At 41.9% G+C, this 16,154-nt stretch overlaps 1 protein-coding gene across 1 annotated transcript in view; it reads right to left on the bottom strand.

Annotated features, from left to right (window-relative positions):
* ACBD6 (acyl-CoA binding domain containing 6) overlaps window positions 1–13,479 on the bottom strand; it is a 108,906-nt gene extending 95,427 nt beyond the window's left edge. The window contains exons 1-3 of the mRNA XM_060774458.2: window positions 13,088–13,479; window positions 7,006–7,070; window positions 4,220–4,316 (exon numbers count right to left, since the gene is read on the bottom strand). Of these exons, the coding sequence (XP_060630441.2) occupies window positions 4,220–4,316; window positions 7,006–7,070; window positions 13,088–13,345 (420 nt within the window). The 5' untranslated portion in view covers window positions 13,346–13,479. The remainder of the gene's footprint in view (window positions 1–4,219; window positions 4,317–7,005; window positions 7,071–13,087) is intronic.
* Between the last annotated feature and the right edge of the window lie 2,675 nt (window positions 13,480–16,154).

Raw genomic sequence — 16,154 nt, 5'->3', positions numbered from 1 at the left:
ATCATATCAAAGTTCATAATTTTGGTCCCAAAATTTGCATTTGCCTTATACATGCGGTATACCTATATACAAAAATATATGATAAAATTTAGCGGAACTGATAGATAAATTTCATAGAAGCTTCTAAGAGTCATGCAGCCTCCAGTTGTTTTTAGATTGCGGTTTCCACCATTCCTCAAGATATTTTATGTAGTTTAAGACTGCTGGGACATGAAAGAGTACATGAATTCCACTGCTTATTCTAGAGTTCCCTCTAGAAACTCACAATCAGCGTATAAATGATGAATGGCACTTGAATATGCAGAAACAATATCTTGAGCTGTAAACAACCCATACTACTTGTGAGTCTACTGGATTGGCTGGCTAGCTCCTCGGGAAAAGACCAAATAGGCCTTTGGCCAGTGCAAGCAAAGCAGTGGTTACATTCCTAGTATTCTTAGACAACTAAGAGTAAGCAATCAATTTCTACATGAACTCTTTATTTGTTGAAAAAAATCTTTAGCATTTTGTATTCATAGAGTCTACACATATTTTTGAATCCAAATTTAAAGGTGATGATGGCTGTTAAAGGACTGCAATGCTTTAAAAATGATTTCCCCCCCTTCAGTAATGGAATTGGAGCTCCCTCTTGTGGCCATGGGCTTAATTAGTTTATACATTGCAAGGAGAATAAGAAGTCACCAAGGACAATGAAGCCTGTGACAGGTAGACATTCAGCATACAAACAAGAGGACATTTTATGGACCCACAAAATGACAGTGGAAGGGGAAGTCAATTGTAGGCAGATCCAAAGTAGGTGTTTATAGACACATGAGTTTCATTCCATTATTTCCTAGAAAAATAGAACAATCCTTCAATGGAGGATTAAATTCCTTTTACCATTTTTACCATCCATTTTTTCTATTCTTGAGTTTGAAGGCCTCAGCAATTGTATCAAAAAAATTAAAGACAAAAGGTCTACCTCTTAAGATGCTGTCTTATCATTAGTAGGTTATATTACACAATTCCTTTTTACTCAGAAGAAAGCGCAAGAAATCAGAAAATTGGGAATAAAAAGTATATAAACACTGTAAAATAATAAATGCAGAGAAATTTAAAACATTTCATCTCATTTCTGTTCTTGTTATTTTATCTAGACAAAATCCCTAATAAGGTGGCCATATATACCTTGTATATATGAACTGGGAAGCCCTGGCACTTGAGCACTCCTGCTGGAGGTCAGCTGTGACCAGCAGTGCTGCAGAATTTGAAGAGGCACAAATGGAGGGTGAAAGAGAGAAACGTGCCAAGAGTAAGGCACATCAAGCCAACCCCGACCGGGACCACCTTCCAACTGGAAACCAATGCCCTCACTGCAGAAGAAGATGCAGATCAAGAATAGGGCTCCACAGCCACATACAGACCCACAAGAATTCTGATCCTGAAAGACTATCCTACTCAGCCAACGAGGGATCGCCCATGTAAGTAAGTAAGTACCTTGTCAAAAAATAGGGCGTAAAACACCAATCTATATACACATGCAAATTTGGGAAAGTTTTAAATTTCATAGAAATGTTACAGAAAACAAACCAATTTCCTATCCAAAACACTCCAAAATTTCTTAATTTCTCAAATCAGTGGTTTCGTTATTAATACTAGTACTCTTTTCATTTTATTTTCATTAGAAAATACGTGCAACTGTGGCAGGCCACGATCATTAAAATGGTTACAATGAAGGGGGGAAGTCAAGAAATTTAAAATCCTCTTTTAAAATGTCCCAGTTTCTCTCTCCTCCTTTAATTCCCTCTTGTACTTAGCTAACTTTAGTAGCTGCAAACTGCATTCAAAGTATGAAAGAAGTAAGCATTCACTTAATTCAGGGGGAGAGTGGTATCTTGCCCTTACCAGTAGGTTCAGGAAAAAGTAAACTGCTCCAGCCTTTCCTAGCTTGTGTGTTCGTCCTCATAAATTCTGACACCATAACAGCTCTTGAAAGGTACCATGTTATGTGTGTCCTGTTTTTCATTAATAAAATGTTGCATGGTAAGAAGTTTGCTTCTGTGCAATTCTGATTGATAACTGTTCGCATTTACTCCGAAATAAATCCCAGTGGATTCAGAGGAGATTGCTTTCAGAAAAGTCTTCTTACCATTGCAGCTTCAGAAGTCTAAAAACACATAATAAAGATCTTCATATAAAAAAGATAGTGTCAGCTACCTTTAAACTGTAGGTGACTGTAGGAAGACTGTACTTGAGGGAAATAACAGAAATGAAGTTAGCAAGGGATTTTAAATTAGGAGAGAACGTTTTTCTATGATTACCAGGTTCTCACCATAAAATGCTGCTCACAAAAAAAATGACTTGCAAAGCTGCACACCATGTGCAGCTTCTAGCCCAGGCATGGGCAAACTTCATACCATGATAAGAATTATGGGAGTTGAAGTCCAAAATACCTGGAGGGCCAAGTTTGCCCATGTCTGGGTTATCACTTTTCTGCCTGTTGGATTGCAGAGCTTCTTCATAAGAATCTCGTGTTCGCATAGAACAGGGTTGCAAGTTTTTCAAGTAAACAAAAGCCCCAAATATTATTCATAATCATTCCAACTCTCACACACAACTCCACAACTCTTACTCAACTTCTAAAGTCACCTTCCCGCCTTCCCACTTCAATGGAGTTCACATTTTTCTTTTCCAAAATTGAAGTGGGAGGATGCATTAATATGCTAAGTCTCTTGGATATACCAAGCCAAGTGCCTTTCCGCTTCTCCATTTATGCCTATCCTCAAACTTTTTTCCCAGTGGAGTTCAAAAGCCACCCACTATTTTTATTGTTATTATTATTATCATTTATTTATTTGGTGCCACCATTGAACCAGCATGGTCTGACCACTGGACTACAACTCTGGAGACCAGGATTCAAATCACCTCCCAGGCATGGGTACCCAGTGCTTTAGCTTGGACAATTCACACTCAGCTTTTCACCCCTCATTTGTGCTGGAGGCAACCATGCATATCAAAAATCATTACCATGGATGGTTTTGTCCATGACCAGTAACATTTCCAATTTCTGGTTTACAAATTACTAATAGTTCCCATTCAATTTTGAGAGCAATCCGGGATATAACATTTTTAAATGAGTTTATTTTGAATTACAGTAATTATAAAGACAGAAAGCAATTGTAAAGAAAAGAATTGGAAAACACAGTAAGGTTATATGTCAATATTGTTAAATTTCATATCATCTTAATAATATTAGGAATTATTCCATATGTAAAACATCTTGAAGCACTATGTTTGAATTACAGCAAGCATAATCAAACAGCTCCCCTTAAAGAAACTATAGGTGGGGAATATTTACTGTAAAATTGTTTACCAACCTTGCATCTCATTTCTGCTCACATTCACCCTACTCTACCATTATTATCCACCAAAAGGGTATGTGTGTGTATTAACAACGGAGAAAGGGACTAAAAAGTTTCAAGAAGTCCATCAAGGTTCTCTTCTGCCAGGAAACATTTTCATGACCAATCATGAATGATGGATTTAAAGCACAAACTACATCATCCCACAAGAAATAATACAGAGTGCAGTTACCCACCAGGTTTTCTCAATGTCACTTTTATAACATTAACCTCACACTTATGATCATCATAAAAAGCCTACTAGCACCAGCATTTTTTCATACTGCAGGTAGAAGCTGAGATAATACTGCTTATTTCAGAAAAGTTCACATAGCATCTCTCCAGCTACTGAAACTGCACAGTAAGCCATAATACCAGATATCTGCAGTTGACTTGTTATAGCTGAGTGATGGAGCACATGTTTCACATTAAAAGGTCAAATCTAAAACATCTTCTATACATTTCCTATGTATATTGAGTGGATTGGTAATGTTGATCATCCAACAGCCACCATGACCAATGATCAGGGCAACAGAAGTCCAAAACATCTGACAAGTATAAATTTACCATCCCAATGTATGCCATGAGAATCCAGCACTGGAATTCTACTGATGAAATGTTTCCATTTGCAGAATTGGGATTTGGGACCTATTCGCCTTCCACCCTACTGTCTCCACACAGCAACAAAACTGGCTCCAGTAGCTGAAAAACTCTTAAAAACAGGACATGAGGCAGAACAGAAGCCTTTGGGGAAAGGAAGGGACTTGCAACATTTTAATAAGCATCTGCTGGTATAACAATGGTTTTAATATTACAATAAAACAAGGCTTTTAATGTACCTGTGGATTCCAATCAGGGTCCAGTTTCTTCACAGTAGCAACATAGTCTCTCATTGCTTGCTCAGTACTTGTATCACCTAATGCTTTCCAAGCTTCCCTGAATGGGAGAGAACAATCACTAGTCAGTAAAAACTAGCACATACAGTATCAAATGTCTCCCAGGATCAGGTTTTCAAAAATTAATTACATATCCTTAGTAAGCTAATGTACATGCATGCTTTACATCACCATGTTTCTGCTTAGATTTCAACAATTTCAGCCTAAACATATTTTCTAACAACACAAGAGTCAGATAAGAAGTATAGAATACTACAATTGTTTTTATACAATTCCCTAAACCCATCCATTGGTGAACTCTCAAGTTGTATTTAAGTTGTTTTGGGAAACACTACAGGCAGTCTTGGATGACACACACTTCCTTGACCCATTTCAAAGTGGCTTCAGAGAAGGACACAGAGTTGAGATTGCGATGGTTGCCTTTGTGGATGATCTCCGTCTCAACAGCGATAGGGGCAGTGTGTCCCTGTTGGTGCTTCTAGATCTCTCAGTGGCTTTCAATACCATCAACCATGATATCCTTCTGGAATGCCTGGGAGAGGGGGGGCAGGTATCAGAGCAGTGGTTCTCAACCTGGGGTCCCCAGATGGTTTTGGCCTTCAACTCCCAGAAATCCTAACAGCTGCTAAACTGGCTGGGATTTCTTGGAATTGAAGGCCAAAAACATCTGGGGACCCCCGGTTGAGAACCACTGTATCAGAGGCACTGTGTTGCAGTGGATCCGGTCATATCTCTCAGGCAGGTTCCAGATGGTGGAGCTTGGGGATAGCTGCTCCTCAAAAAAGGAGCTGCCATGTGGGTGCCATTCTATCCCCAATGCTTTTTAGAATTTACATTAAACTGCTGAGAGAGATCGTCCATCCATAGGCATGGGGTAGGGTGTTATCAGTATGCTGATGACACCCAAATCTATTTCTCCATGCCTTCAAAAGCAGCAACAGCTAAAGACATTGTGTCTCCTCTGAATGAATGCCTGGAGAAGGTAATGAGAGGGATGATGAAAAACAAATTGAAACAGAATCCAGACAAAACAGAAGTGCTTGCCATCAAGGGTCCTAATTTGGGGGTGGAGGTGTGTCAACCAGTCCTGGGTGGCGTTACACTCCCCCTGAAAGACTGTGTTTGCAGCTTGGGAGTGCTCCTGAATTCACCTCTCTAAATGTCCACCTAGGTAGATGCAATGGTCAGGAATGCTTACTATCAGCTTCGGCTAATATGCCAGCTGTGCCCCTTCTTAGATTTGGAGGACCTGAAGATGGTCATGAATGCACTGGAAACCTCAAGGCTGGACTTCTGCAACATGCTCTACATTGGGCCACCAGCTGGAAACTCCAGCTGGTTCAAATATGGCAGCCAGATTAGTTATGGGAACATCTAGGAGTGAGCATATTACACCTAGCCTAAAGTCTCTCCACCGGCTGCCAATTAGTTTCCAGGCAAAGTACAATATGTTGGTTTCAACCTTTAGAGCCCTACATGGTTTCGGTCCAGATTACCTACAGGATAGCCTTCTTCCATACAATCCACCCTGCACACTTAGGCCCTCTGGGGGGCAGTTACTCTACCAACCAAAACCTGACTAGCAAAACCACCACCCAGAGGACCTTTTCATCAGCCACTCCACGACTATGGAACAACCTGTTGGTGCAGCTCTGATAGCTGGATCAACTGTCAGAATTTAAGATACAAGTGAAGACCTATCTCTTCCAGCAGTTCTACCCAGAGAGTTTTAATGATGAATTTTAACACTGTATGCCTAATTTTTGTTTTGTGGAAATATATTTTAATATATGTATTTTATGGAGTATTTTAAAATGATGATGTGTTTGTTTATGTTTTAGTAATGGTGTAACCCATCTCGAGCTGTGAGGAGAAGTGGCCAGAGATAAAAACTATTGTTGTTGTTGTTGTTGTTATTATTATTATTATTATTTAAAACAAAGCAAGATGAGTCCACAGCAGACACTCTGCTGGCTGTTGTACTGGATCACACATCGGACACTTCCCAAGTGTCTAGGACTGTGTGATGTATTGGCAGATAATGCGAGCAGATCCCAGTAAGGTGGCATTTTGCAGCTGGCAGATGATGATGATGATGATGATTATTATTATTATAATATCTAAGCAGGCATCCAAAGCCATTTCCCAAATGAAACCTGTTATGAAAACCTGAACCCTTCTTTAAACTCAGAATAGTTTAAGAAGCAGTTTGATGGTTGATTGATATGATTAATATGGGAGATGTTCTAAGAATAGAGTACCCTTCCACCAAGAGGTTCTTGTCAAGTTCAGAATGTAAAACAAGTCTTCACCAGTGAATGTTTAATGAGTTTGTAAATATTGCATTCTTCTTCTAAAACCTTTGAGGAAGGGAGCGGTACAGTCTCAGAATCTCCCTGAAGAGAGCTGGAGAACTTCTATAATCCAAATGAAAAAAACCTACACAGAGGTCCTTCATATACAACAAACAATTATCATCCAGTAAAATGAGACAGACTGTAACCTTTGCAAGGCATTCATGCCTTCACGAAATGAATAACTAGTTAAACAAGAACAGCCTTCTTAGGGAAAATTCAGAGGACCATCATTATGTTAAAAATGTATGTGAAAGCAAAAATATAATTGAGCATACCGATCCTAAGAATTTTCCAACAATTAATGCAAAATAAATTTACTATAGGCAACCATGAAAGAAAATCAAATTTCCTAAGGAAAGATTCTGTACTTACCATTTCTGCTTTCCTTCAAAATCAAAAAATCCAGGTTTGGGAGTGTTGCAGCTACCACATTTGACCTGAAGAAAAAAGTACAACTAAAAGTAAGCAATCTTGTCACCATACCAAGGAAAGTACAACATGTGATGTCAGATGTGAAGTTCTACTTCCAGAGACTAAAAAAATGTTTTCTATGTTTTAATCAAGGTCCTAGATTCTTCAAGCTATGTGGACCAAACCTGTTGTATCTCAGAAACTATAGAAATTCCTACAAAAACTTTCAAGTGTTAGTGGCAATACTTTATATGCTTTTTAATTTTTTCTTAACATGCCATTTTAATGTGATTCTTTTGTGAGTAGCCTTGGGTCCTAATCCAGGAGAAAGGTGACATATAAACAGAATAAATAAATAAATTAGGTATAAGTTAATTAGACTCAAGGTTAGGAAGGGAAATTATGAGGACAGTCATGGAAACCAAGATGCCTACTATGCATGCAAATAGAACTGTTTCTCTCTCATCAAGTATTGAAAGACATAATTTTGCAGGATTTATCTCTCTGCTTACAGAGTGAAGGAATGTGCCACTCTCCAAACTGGACTATGACATTATTCCTGGAGCAATGTAGAATTACAGTCCTTCCCACATCCAGTCACACCTAAATAATAAGGTAGCATTGTCAAAACATCCTTCAAGCCTGGGATGGGATCACACAATTTACTGGCAAGGGAGTGGTTACCAGATGATCAAGTTACTCGTGTCTGTCAGATACTATGGGTTCTTGATTGTAAAGATTACAAAACTTTTTTTCTATAATAGAATAGGATACAAATACATTCCTACTGGTTAAAGCTCCATGCTTTTAAGAAAGGTAGGGCCTTTGCGGTCTCTTCCAACCCAATGATTTATCACTGTATGGCCATGACTACACATAGGACCAGCCATGACTACTTCTGGGAATAGTAAAGCTAAGAATGCAGTTTTACTTTCTTGACTACAATGTTATATATGAAATATTTTTTCAGAAATATTTTTTCAGGAAGCATCCAGAGCAGAGCTTTCCAAACTACATTGGCTGCAGTGCGAATGTAAGGAGATGCCTCAGTCTATACAATATAAGCAATAAATCATATACAGGCCGTCCCCAAGTTACAAACAAGATAGGTTCTGTAGGTTTGTTCATAAGTTGAATTTACATATAAGTCAGAAGAGCTACATTTTTAGTTATAACTCCAACCAAGTATATATGATAGCATAGGGGTTAACATTCCTGTGGTGTATACTCTGCTGTCTGTGCCCCTGTTCAGAAAATTTCACCTTACTTTCTGTTCCTATGACTGGATTTTGAAAGATTTAGCTTGTTGTATAAACAAAGACTGGCAATAAAGCTTCAGTGGAGACACCTCTTCCCCATGATAATTTCCCTTTCGAGGAGCAGATTTATTTCCCTTTCTGTTGTCTCACCCCCGTTTGTAACTATGAGTCATTTGTAAATCAGATGTTTGTAACTCGGAGACTGCCTGTATTTTAAAAAATATAAATGAAAGGTTTTCATGAGATATGTGGTGCCCACATACATTTATGTATAAGTTTGTTATCTCGTACATTGGAGTTAGTTTAATGCCTCATTTGCTAGCAAAACTGAATTACAGTGTCAAAAAAAATGCTCGTTGAAAAAGCGTATCATCAACGTGAACTGTTTGGAAAGCTCTGCATGTTGGCTGCAGTGTGTGATCGTGCCACGCAAATGTAATGGGAATTGACAAAAAACTTGGAAATGTATGCTATTATCTTACAAATTATCCATTTTAAACATATAAATGAAAGGTTTTCATGAAATATATCGTGCCCTCATACATTTTGTTATTATCGTTCTATACATTTCACTATTACAGTTTTTGAATGTGTTTCTATCTCTTATCAAGGGGTTGGTCTAACCTCCGGTTTGCTAGTAAACCTGTGTGGCAAAACAATGCACATCTAAAAAATGTGTGACTGACATGAAGTATTGGAAAGTTCTGATTCAGAACAATATGTTTAGGGAGGACCCTCATAGAAGTGTGGTACAATTTGCTTTTCAAGTGGCAATCCAAGCAATCCTAAGGAAGGGGGTAATGGGGGATCAAGCTCATTATGACACCAGGATATGAATATTCGGACTCTATCCTAAATCTAGAGTTCCCCAATAATCTTAATTCTCTACAGAAAGAATAGATCAGAAATTCAGCCCTTGGTTATAAATGGAGACTAAGTGGAGCGGGTGGCCACTCAGGGAGTCACTGGGTGTCACTGTTAGGGAAGATCTGACCTGGGATGTTCATACAGAAGTGTGGGTTAAGAGAGCCCAGGAGAGACTGTACTATCTGAGACTTCTAAGGAACCAACAACTGAATGAAAAACTGCTAGTAACTTTCTAATATTTGTGAGGGGTTGAACGTTTAACCCCCACCCCACCCCCCCAGCTACAGGCCTTCAAATGATGGACCTGGACCATAGTTGGGACACAGACCCAACCTCTCCATGACCCACTTTACATCCTGATGAGGTTTGGGGGAGGATGAACCATGGATGATGGGATTTACAGTTCCTTCACCCACTTCCAGAGACTACTACAAATCCCATCAGCCATGAATATGGACCCAATTGAGACATGACCCTCTTCCATGACTCACTCTATGTCCTAGTGAGATTTGGGGGAGAATGGACCACAGACAATGGTATTTGCAGTATCTTCACCTGCATCCTGAGACTACTGCTAGAACCATCAGCCATGGATCTGCATCAAACTTGGCACACAGACCCCCAATTATTCACTTTACGTCCTACTGATGTTTGGGGGAGGGTGGACCAGGGACGATAGCATTTGCAGTAACTTCACCCACATCCAGAGGCCACTTCAAGCCCCATCGGCCATGGATATGCAGCAATTTCTAATGAGTCCATTCATAACACCCAAAAACAAACAAAGCTCAGAAACTTCAGCTGTTCCAAAGAGCTAGGGCCAGGTTGTTCACAGGGGCTGGCTACAAATGGCTGGATGGCCATTTGTCAGGGGAGATTTGAATGCAATATTCCCGCTTCTTGGCAGGGGGTTTACTGGATGGCCCATGAGGTCTCTTCCAACTCTTTGATTCTATGATTCTATGAAATCATAAACAGTGGATAAAACAATCTCAATAAGAACTTATAAAACTAAGCAAAAAATTAAACTTGCATAAACATAAAATAACACATCACACTTCCAGTCTCTGGAAGTGGGTGAAGGAACTGCAAATCCCATCGTCCATGGTTCATCCACCCTCCTTGCTGTCCTTCCGGTGGCAGGCTAAAACCTTTTCATTCAGGCAGGCTTTTCAAGATGAAGGTGTTTAAGATCAATTCAAGGGGTGCTGTGGTTTTTAGCTTTAATGGAATTTAACTGCGAATGTTGTAATACTGTTTATATTTCATTCTGTTTTAATGTTTGCATATTTGTATATTTTAATTTCTATGCTCATGTTTTTATGTTAAGCTGCTTCTGTGGTTTTTAACTTTGAATATGCTTTAATAGATTTTAACTGTGAATTTGTAATACTGCTTATATTTAATTGTTTCCATGTTTGCATATTTGTATATTTTAAATTGCATGCTGATGCTTTTATGTTAACCTGCTTTGTGTCACCTTTGGGGGAGATAAAACGGGGTGGAAATATAATAATAACTAGTCGTCCTCTGCCACACGTTGCTGTGGCCCGGTCTGGTGATATGGAAAATAATGAGAAAGTGTTGGTTTCTAATATATGTGATTTCTTTATGCTTGTGGGTAAACAGTATTTCTTGCTGTTTCTTTGTCAGTGTTGATGTGGAGATTGTCTGGTTTGCCTATTCTGTAACATGTAACATATAATTGTTTTTCTCCTTTTCAGATCTATGATACTATATCTGTGTGTGTGAGAATCATACCTATCTATATCTATGGCTGGATGGCCCTTTGTCAGGAGGGCTTTGATTATGTTTTCTTGCATTGGTGAAGGGAGTTGGACTGGATGGCCTTAAGGCACCATTTCTCAACTTGGGAAGTCAAGACCCCCCCCCCCCGGGGGGTGTCTCCAGGGGGGTGTCAGAAGGGTCACCAAAGACCACGAAAAAACACAGAATTTTCTGTTGGTCATGGGGGTTCTGTGTGGGATGTTTAACCCAATGCCATTGTTGGTGGGGTTCGGAATGCTCTTTGATTGTAGGTGAACTATACATCCTAGTAACTACAACTCCCAAATGTCAAGGTCTATTTCCCCCAAACTCCATCTGTGTTCACATTTGGGCATATTGAGTATTCCTGTCAAGTTTGGTCCAGATCCATCATTGTTTGAGTCCACAGTGTTCTCTGGATGGAGGTGAACTGCAATTCAAAAATTCAAGGTCAATGCCCACCATACCCTTCTAGTGTTTTCTGTTGGTGGTGGGAGTCCTGTGCGCCATGTTTGGTTCAATACCATAGTTGGTGGAATTTAGAATGACAGGACTGCGGGGATACAGAAATCCCCGAGATTGTTCGTGAAGTACAGGAGGGATGCCAGTGGCCTTCCAGTGTCTTTGCAATGCCTATTTGATTGGTGTATCAACGAGCAGGTTGAAACCGTCCTCAGAATGTGAAGGGTCATTCCACAAAGTTGATGTCCACTTCTACAGCCTTCATTAGGGGCTTGCAGCTGGATACACTTTGCCGTGCTGCCACACGGTCCATGCCGCTTACCTTCATGTCCCACTCCGAATTGGATGTCTCCTCTAAGAGGGATGCTTCATTTGGAAGGGCAGTCCTTTTCTCTGCGGTGGCATGACGCCCACAAGCCAGGGTTAATAGCTCGCTAGTCTACCATATGTGCGTATTCACAGTTGACCACGATGGGAAAATATAGGTTGCTTTTATGACTGGCAGTAATCACTGCACCTTGTGGCAGAGGGTTCCCTAGTCTTGTTCCCCACCATGAGATTTTTATCTCTTCCGAATCTTCCATCATTCAGCCTCATTGCATTATTATTATTATTATTATTATTAAACTTTATTTGTACCCCGCTAGCATCTCCCGAAGGACTCGATGCGGCTTACAGAGACCAAGGCCTCAACACACCAATCGCAAACAATAACAATACAATACAAAGCAAAAATTAAAACATAAGCAATGACAAAAACATTACACTATTACACATTAAAAACAGGCCGGGCCAATGATGGGTACAGGTTAAAAAGTGCTGGATGTGACGGTGGTATATTGGAATTCTGGGCAAGTGCAATGTGCAGAGAGTCTTAACTCTAATAAAGTGCTTCTGGGACATGGTGCTGGGCGGTTATCCTATTCTGGGAAGGTACATCTGAATAGCCAGGTATTCACGTTCTTCCTAAAGACTGCCAACGTGGGTGCTAGTTTAATGTCTTTGGGGAGGGTGTTCCAAAGTTGGGGGGCAACCACAGAGAAGGCCCTGTCCCTCGTCCCCACCAAACGCGGCTGTGACGCAGGTGGGATCGCGAGCAGGGCCTCTCCGGATGAACAAAGGGAGCGTGTGGGTTCATAAACTGAGATGCGGTCACGCATTGTTCCAGTTCCTAGTCTTATGAAAGAGAGGGGAAAACAGCACCCGGTCAAACAGGTCAAAAAGCACCGGGAGTCCTATGTGCCAGGTTTGGTTCAATTCCATAGTTGGTGGAGTTTAGAATGCTCTTTGATTGTAGGTGAACTATAAATCCCAGAAACTAAAACTCCCAAATGACAAAATCAATTTTTTTGAGTAAAGGACATACATTGGGTTGTTAGGTGTCTTGTGTCCAAATTTGGTGTCCATTGGCCCACTGGTTTTTGAGTTCTGTTAATCCCACAAACGAACATTACGTTTTTATTTATATAGATGATAATAATAACAATCACTTTTCAAATCACCCGGGCATGGCTAGTGTACAATAAAGTTATTCTACTCTCTGCAGGAAACTTCTGAATGGCAGCCGAACGCCCTGCGGCGAAGTTGGCAGAGAGGCCTTGAAGAGTCCCTTTGGGGAGGGGGGGAGGGAAGGGGGAGCGGGCCCTTTAAGAGGCGCCTCCCCTCCTGCCCGCGCGCCCCTTCCTCACCTGCTTGTAGCGCGCGTAGAGCGCGAGGAGCTGCTCCTTGCTGGCCACCGCCACCAGGCCCGGCACGCGCTCCGCCGCCCGCTCGAACTGCTCGGCCAGGCCCGGAGGCGAGGGGCTCTCCGAGTCGGAGCCGGGGCCCGGAGACTCCCCCAGCAGCGCCGCCGCCACTGCCGCCGCTCTCTCGCCCTCTTCCTCCTCGTCGCCGGAGCTGAGCTGGTCGCCTCGGCCGCCTTCCTCAGCCGGGAACGGGGACGCCATGGCACTCTCACTCCATCCTCCCTCTTTTGCCTCAGAGAGAGAGAGAGAGAGAGGCGGCTCGCGCCCAAGGGCTAAGCCACGCCCCCCAGTCCCCTTCGCCGAGCGGTCCAGGTGGGACCCCGGCACTGCGCACGCGCCGCTCTAGGAGAGGGGAAAGGAGATTTAGACAACACAAAGGATATAGAGTTAGAAATGAGTTAGAGTGATAGATTCCCCACACACACACTTCGCCAGCGAGTCGCGTTCTGTTTCCTGCTTCTATGGAGCCGCGCGCACCTTTATCGTTGGAACCCTTTTCGGTCAGAGTGGGGAAACCCCGCCCCCTTTTTTGTGGAGGAAAAGGCTTGTGTCTGCTTATTGATCTATCCATTGGATTTAAGACTTAAATCAACAAATAGTTTTCTAAGACCACACCTGGAATATTGTGTCCAATTCTGGGCACCACAATTCAAGAGAGATATTGACAAGCTGGAATGTGTCCAGAGGAGGGTGACTCAAATGAGCAAGGGTCTGGAGAACAAGCCCTATGAGGAGCGGCTTAAGGAGCTGGGCATGTTTAGCCTGAAGAAGAGAAGGCTGAGAGTGGAGGGGATGTGGTTTTAAAAAGGGAATTTTCTGATATTTCCCCAATGCCCATATGTCATGATTTACTGCCATATTGGCCTATTTCTGCAGTAGGCCTATGTTCACAGAAAATGCTGATTGTTTGAGAAATCAGTGCTCCAAAGAAGAAGTTACTATTCAAGGATAACAATATATCCGGACAAAACCAGCTAGCTGTTGGCTAGTTAGAACCCCCAAGTTTCCCAGTCGCTCTGAAGCCATGTTTGCAACAGACTAATAGATAAGATACAGTCATGGTCAGAGAACAATGGACTATAGTTATGTTATAGATGTGCCATTGTTAGGATCCCACGTGTGCTATAATGTCGATCAAAATCATAAACAACTAATGAACAACTGTATAGCTAACTTAGACCAATGAAATGATTTGTCTTTGGGAACCAATGAAAATGTATATTCCATTTACTATAAATGCTCTGCAGCCCCATTGGGGGTTGCGACAAACCCTTTGATTGCATCCCTGTATGCTTGTTTGTCGTTATTGTTATGGCCACGCAATAATAAATAGTTTTTTTTGCAGTTTAAAGGATTCTACTTTCGTGGTGTCCATCCTTGCTCTCCCTATTAGAAAGGGGGCTTCTGCCTTTTGGGAAATATTCTGGTTTCGTTGCCCCTACAAGAGGAGATATGATAGCCATGTATAAATACGTGAGAGGAAGAGACGGGGAGGAGGGAGCAAGCTTGTTTTCTGCTTCCCTGGAGACGAGGATGCAGAACAATGGCTTCAAACTACAAGAAAGGAGATTCCATCTGAACATGAGGAAGAACTTCCTTACTGTGAGAGCCGTTCAGCAGTGGAACTCTCTGCCCTGGGTTGTGGTGGGGGCTCCTTCTTTGGAAGCTTTTCAACAGAGGCTGGATGACCATCTGTCAGGGGTGATTTGAATGCAGTGTTCCTGCTTCTTGGCAGGGGGTTGGACTGGATGGCCCATGAGGTCTCTTCCAACTCTCTGATTCCATGATTCTACATGTTAGGGACAAAAACTCACATTTGTATGGCCATCTGTCAGGGGTGATTTGAATGCAATATTCCTGCTTCTTGGCAGGGGGTTGGACTGGATGGCCCATGAGGTCTCTCCCAACTCTTTGATTCTATGATTCTATTCTAAGATCTACAGCAGGGGTCCTCAAACTAAGGTCCGGGGGCCAGATATGTCCCTTCAAGGTCATTCACCTGGCCCTCACTCAGGGTCAACCTAAGTCTGAAATCACTTGAAAGCACACAACAACAATCCTATCTTATCAGCCAAAAGCAGGTCCACCCTTCCCATTGAAATACTAATAAGTTTATATTTGTTAAAATTGTTCTTCAATGTAATTATTGTATTGTTTTAAGGTGGGGGGTTTTTTGCACTACAAATAAGATATGTGCAATGTGCATAGCAATTCATTCATTGTTTTCCAAATTATAATCCGGCCCTCCAACAGTTTGAGGGACTGTGACCTGGCCCTCTGTTTAAAAAGTTTGAGGACCCCTGATCTACAGAGACACTCGCTGGAACACCTCCGCAGGGGTCCCGACCCCCAGATTGAGAAACACTGATCTACAGCAATGTGGGGGAGAAGAAGAGGGAGGAAAGAAAGAAGGAGTTGGAGGAGGAAGAAGGGAGCAGGACGCAGAAGAAGGAGAATTCAAAAATAAAACTTGTTTCTGCCTCTTTCTTTCCTCCTTCTTATAGTGAAGGGAGGGAGGCAAGAAAGAGTTGGCGAAGAAGGGACAGTCTCTCTCTCTCCCCTCCTCTCTCCCTCCATCCTGCCTGCTGCTTCCTCTGGGGGATGAGGAGGAAGAGGAGGCGACAAAGTGGAAGGCAGCCAAAAGAAGGCTGCTGTTTCTGCTGGTTAGGGAGGGACTTGAGGAGCCTATCCACCGTGCTCCTCCTCTTCTTCCTCACTCCTATGGTGCCCACTCTCGCTTGTGTGTGTGTGTTTGTGTGTGTGGCCATGCACACGCACTTGAATTCTAAGGCTTTAACAGCCGGCTGCTTCCCCGCCAGGAGGAGGGGGCGTGGCCATGGGTCTCTTTGTGGGCATGCAGTTTCTCCTTTGTGGATATGCAGTTTAGAAGTCCTTTCTGCTTTATTTTTTGTGGGTTTTTTTTGGGGGGGGGGTTAAGGACATACATCGGGTTGTTAGGTTTATGCTTTCCAAATTTGGTGTCAATTGGTCCAGTGGTTTCTGAGTTCTG

Source organism: Anolis sagrei, chromosome 4, assembly GCF_037176765.1.
Source record: "Anolis sagrei isolate rAnoSag1 chromosome 4, rAnoSag1.mat, whole genome shotgun sequence".
Classification (NCBI taxonomy): domain Eukaryota; kingdom Metazoa; phylum Chordata; class Lepidosauria; order Squamata; family Dactyloidae; genus Anolis; species Anolis sagrei.
This window is presented reverse-complemented; position numbering and strand designations above follow the sequence as displayed.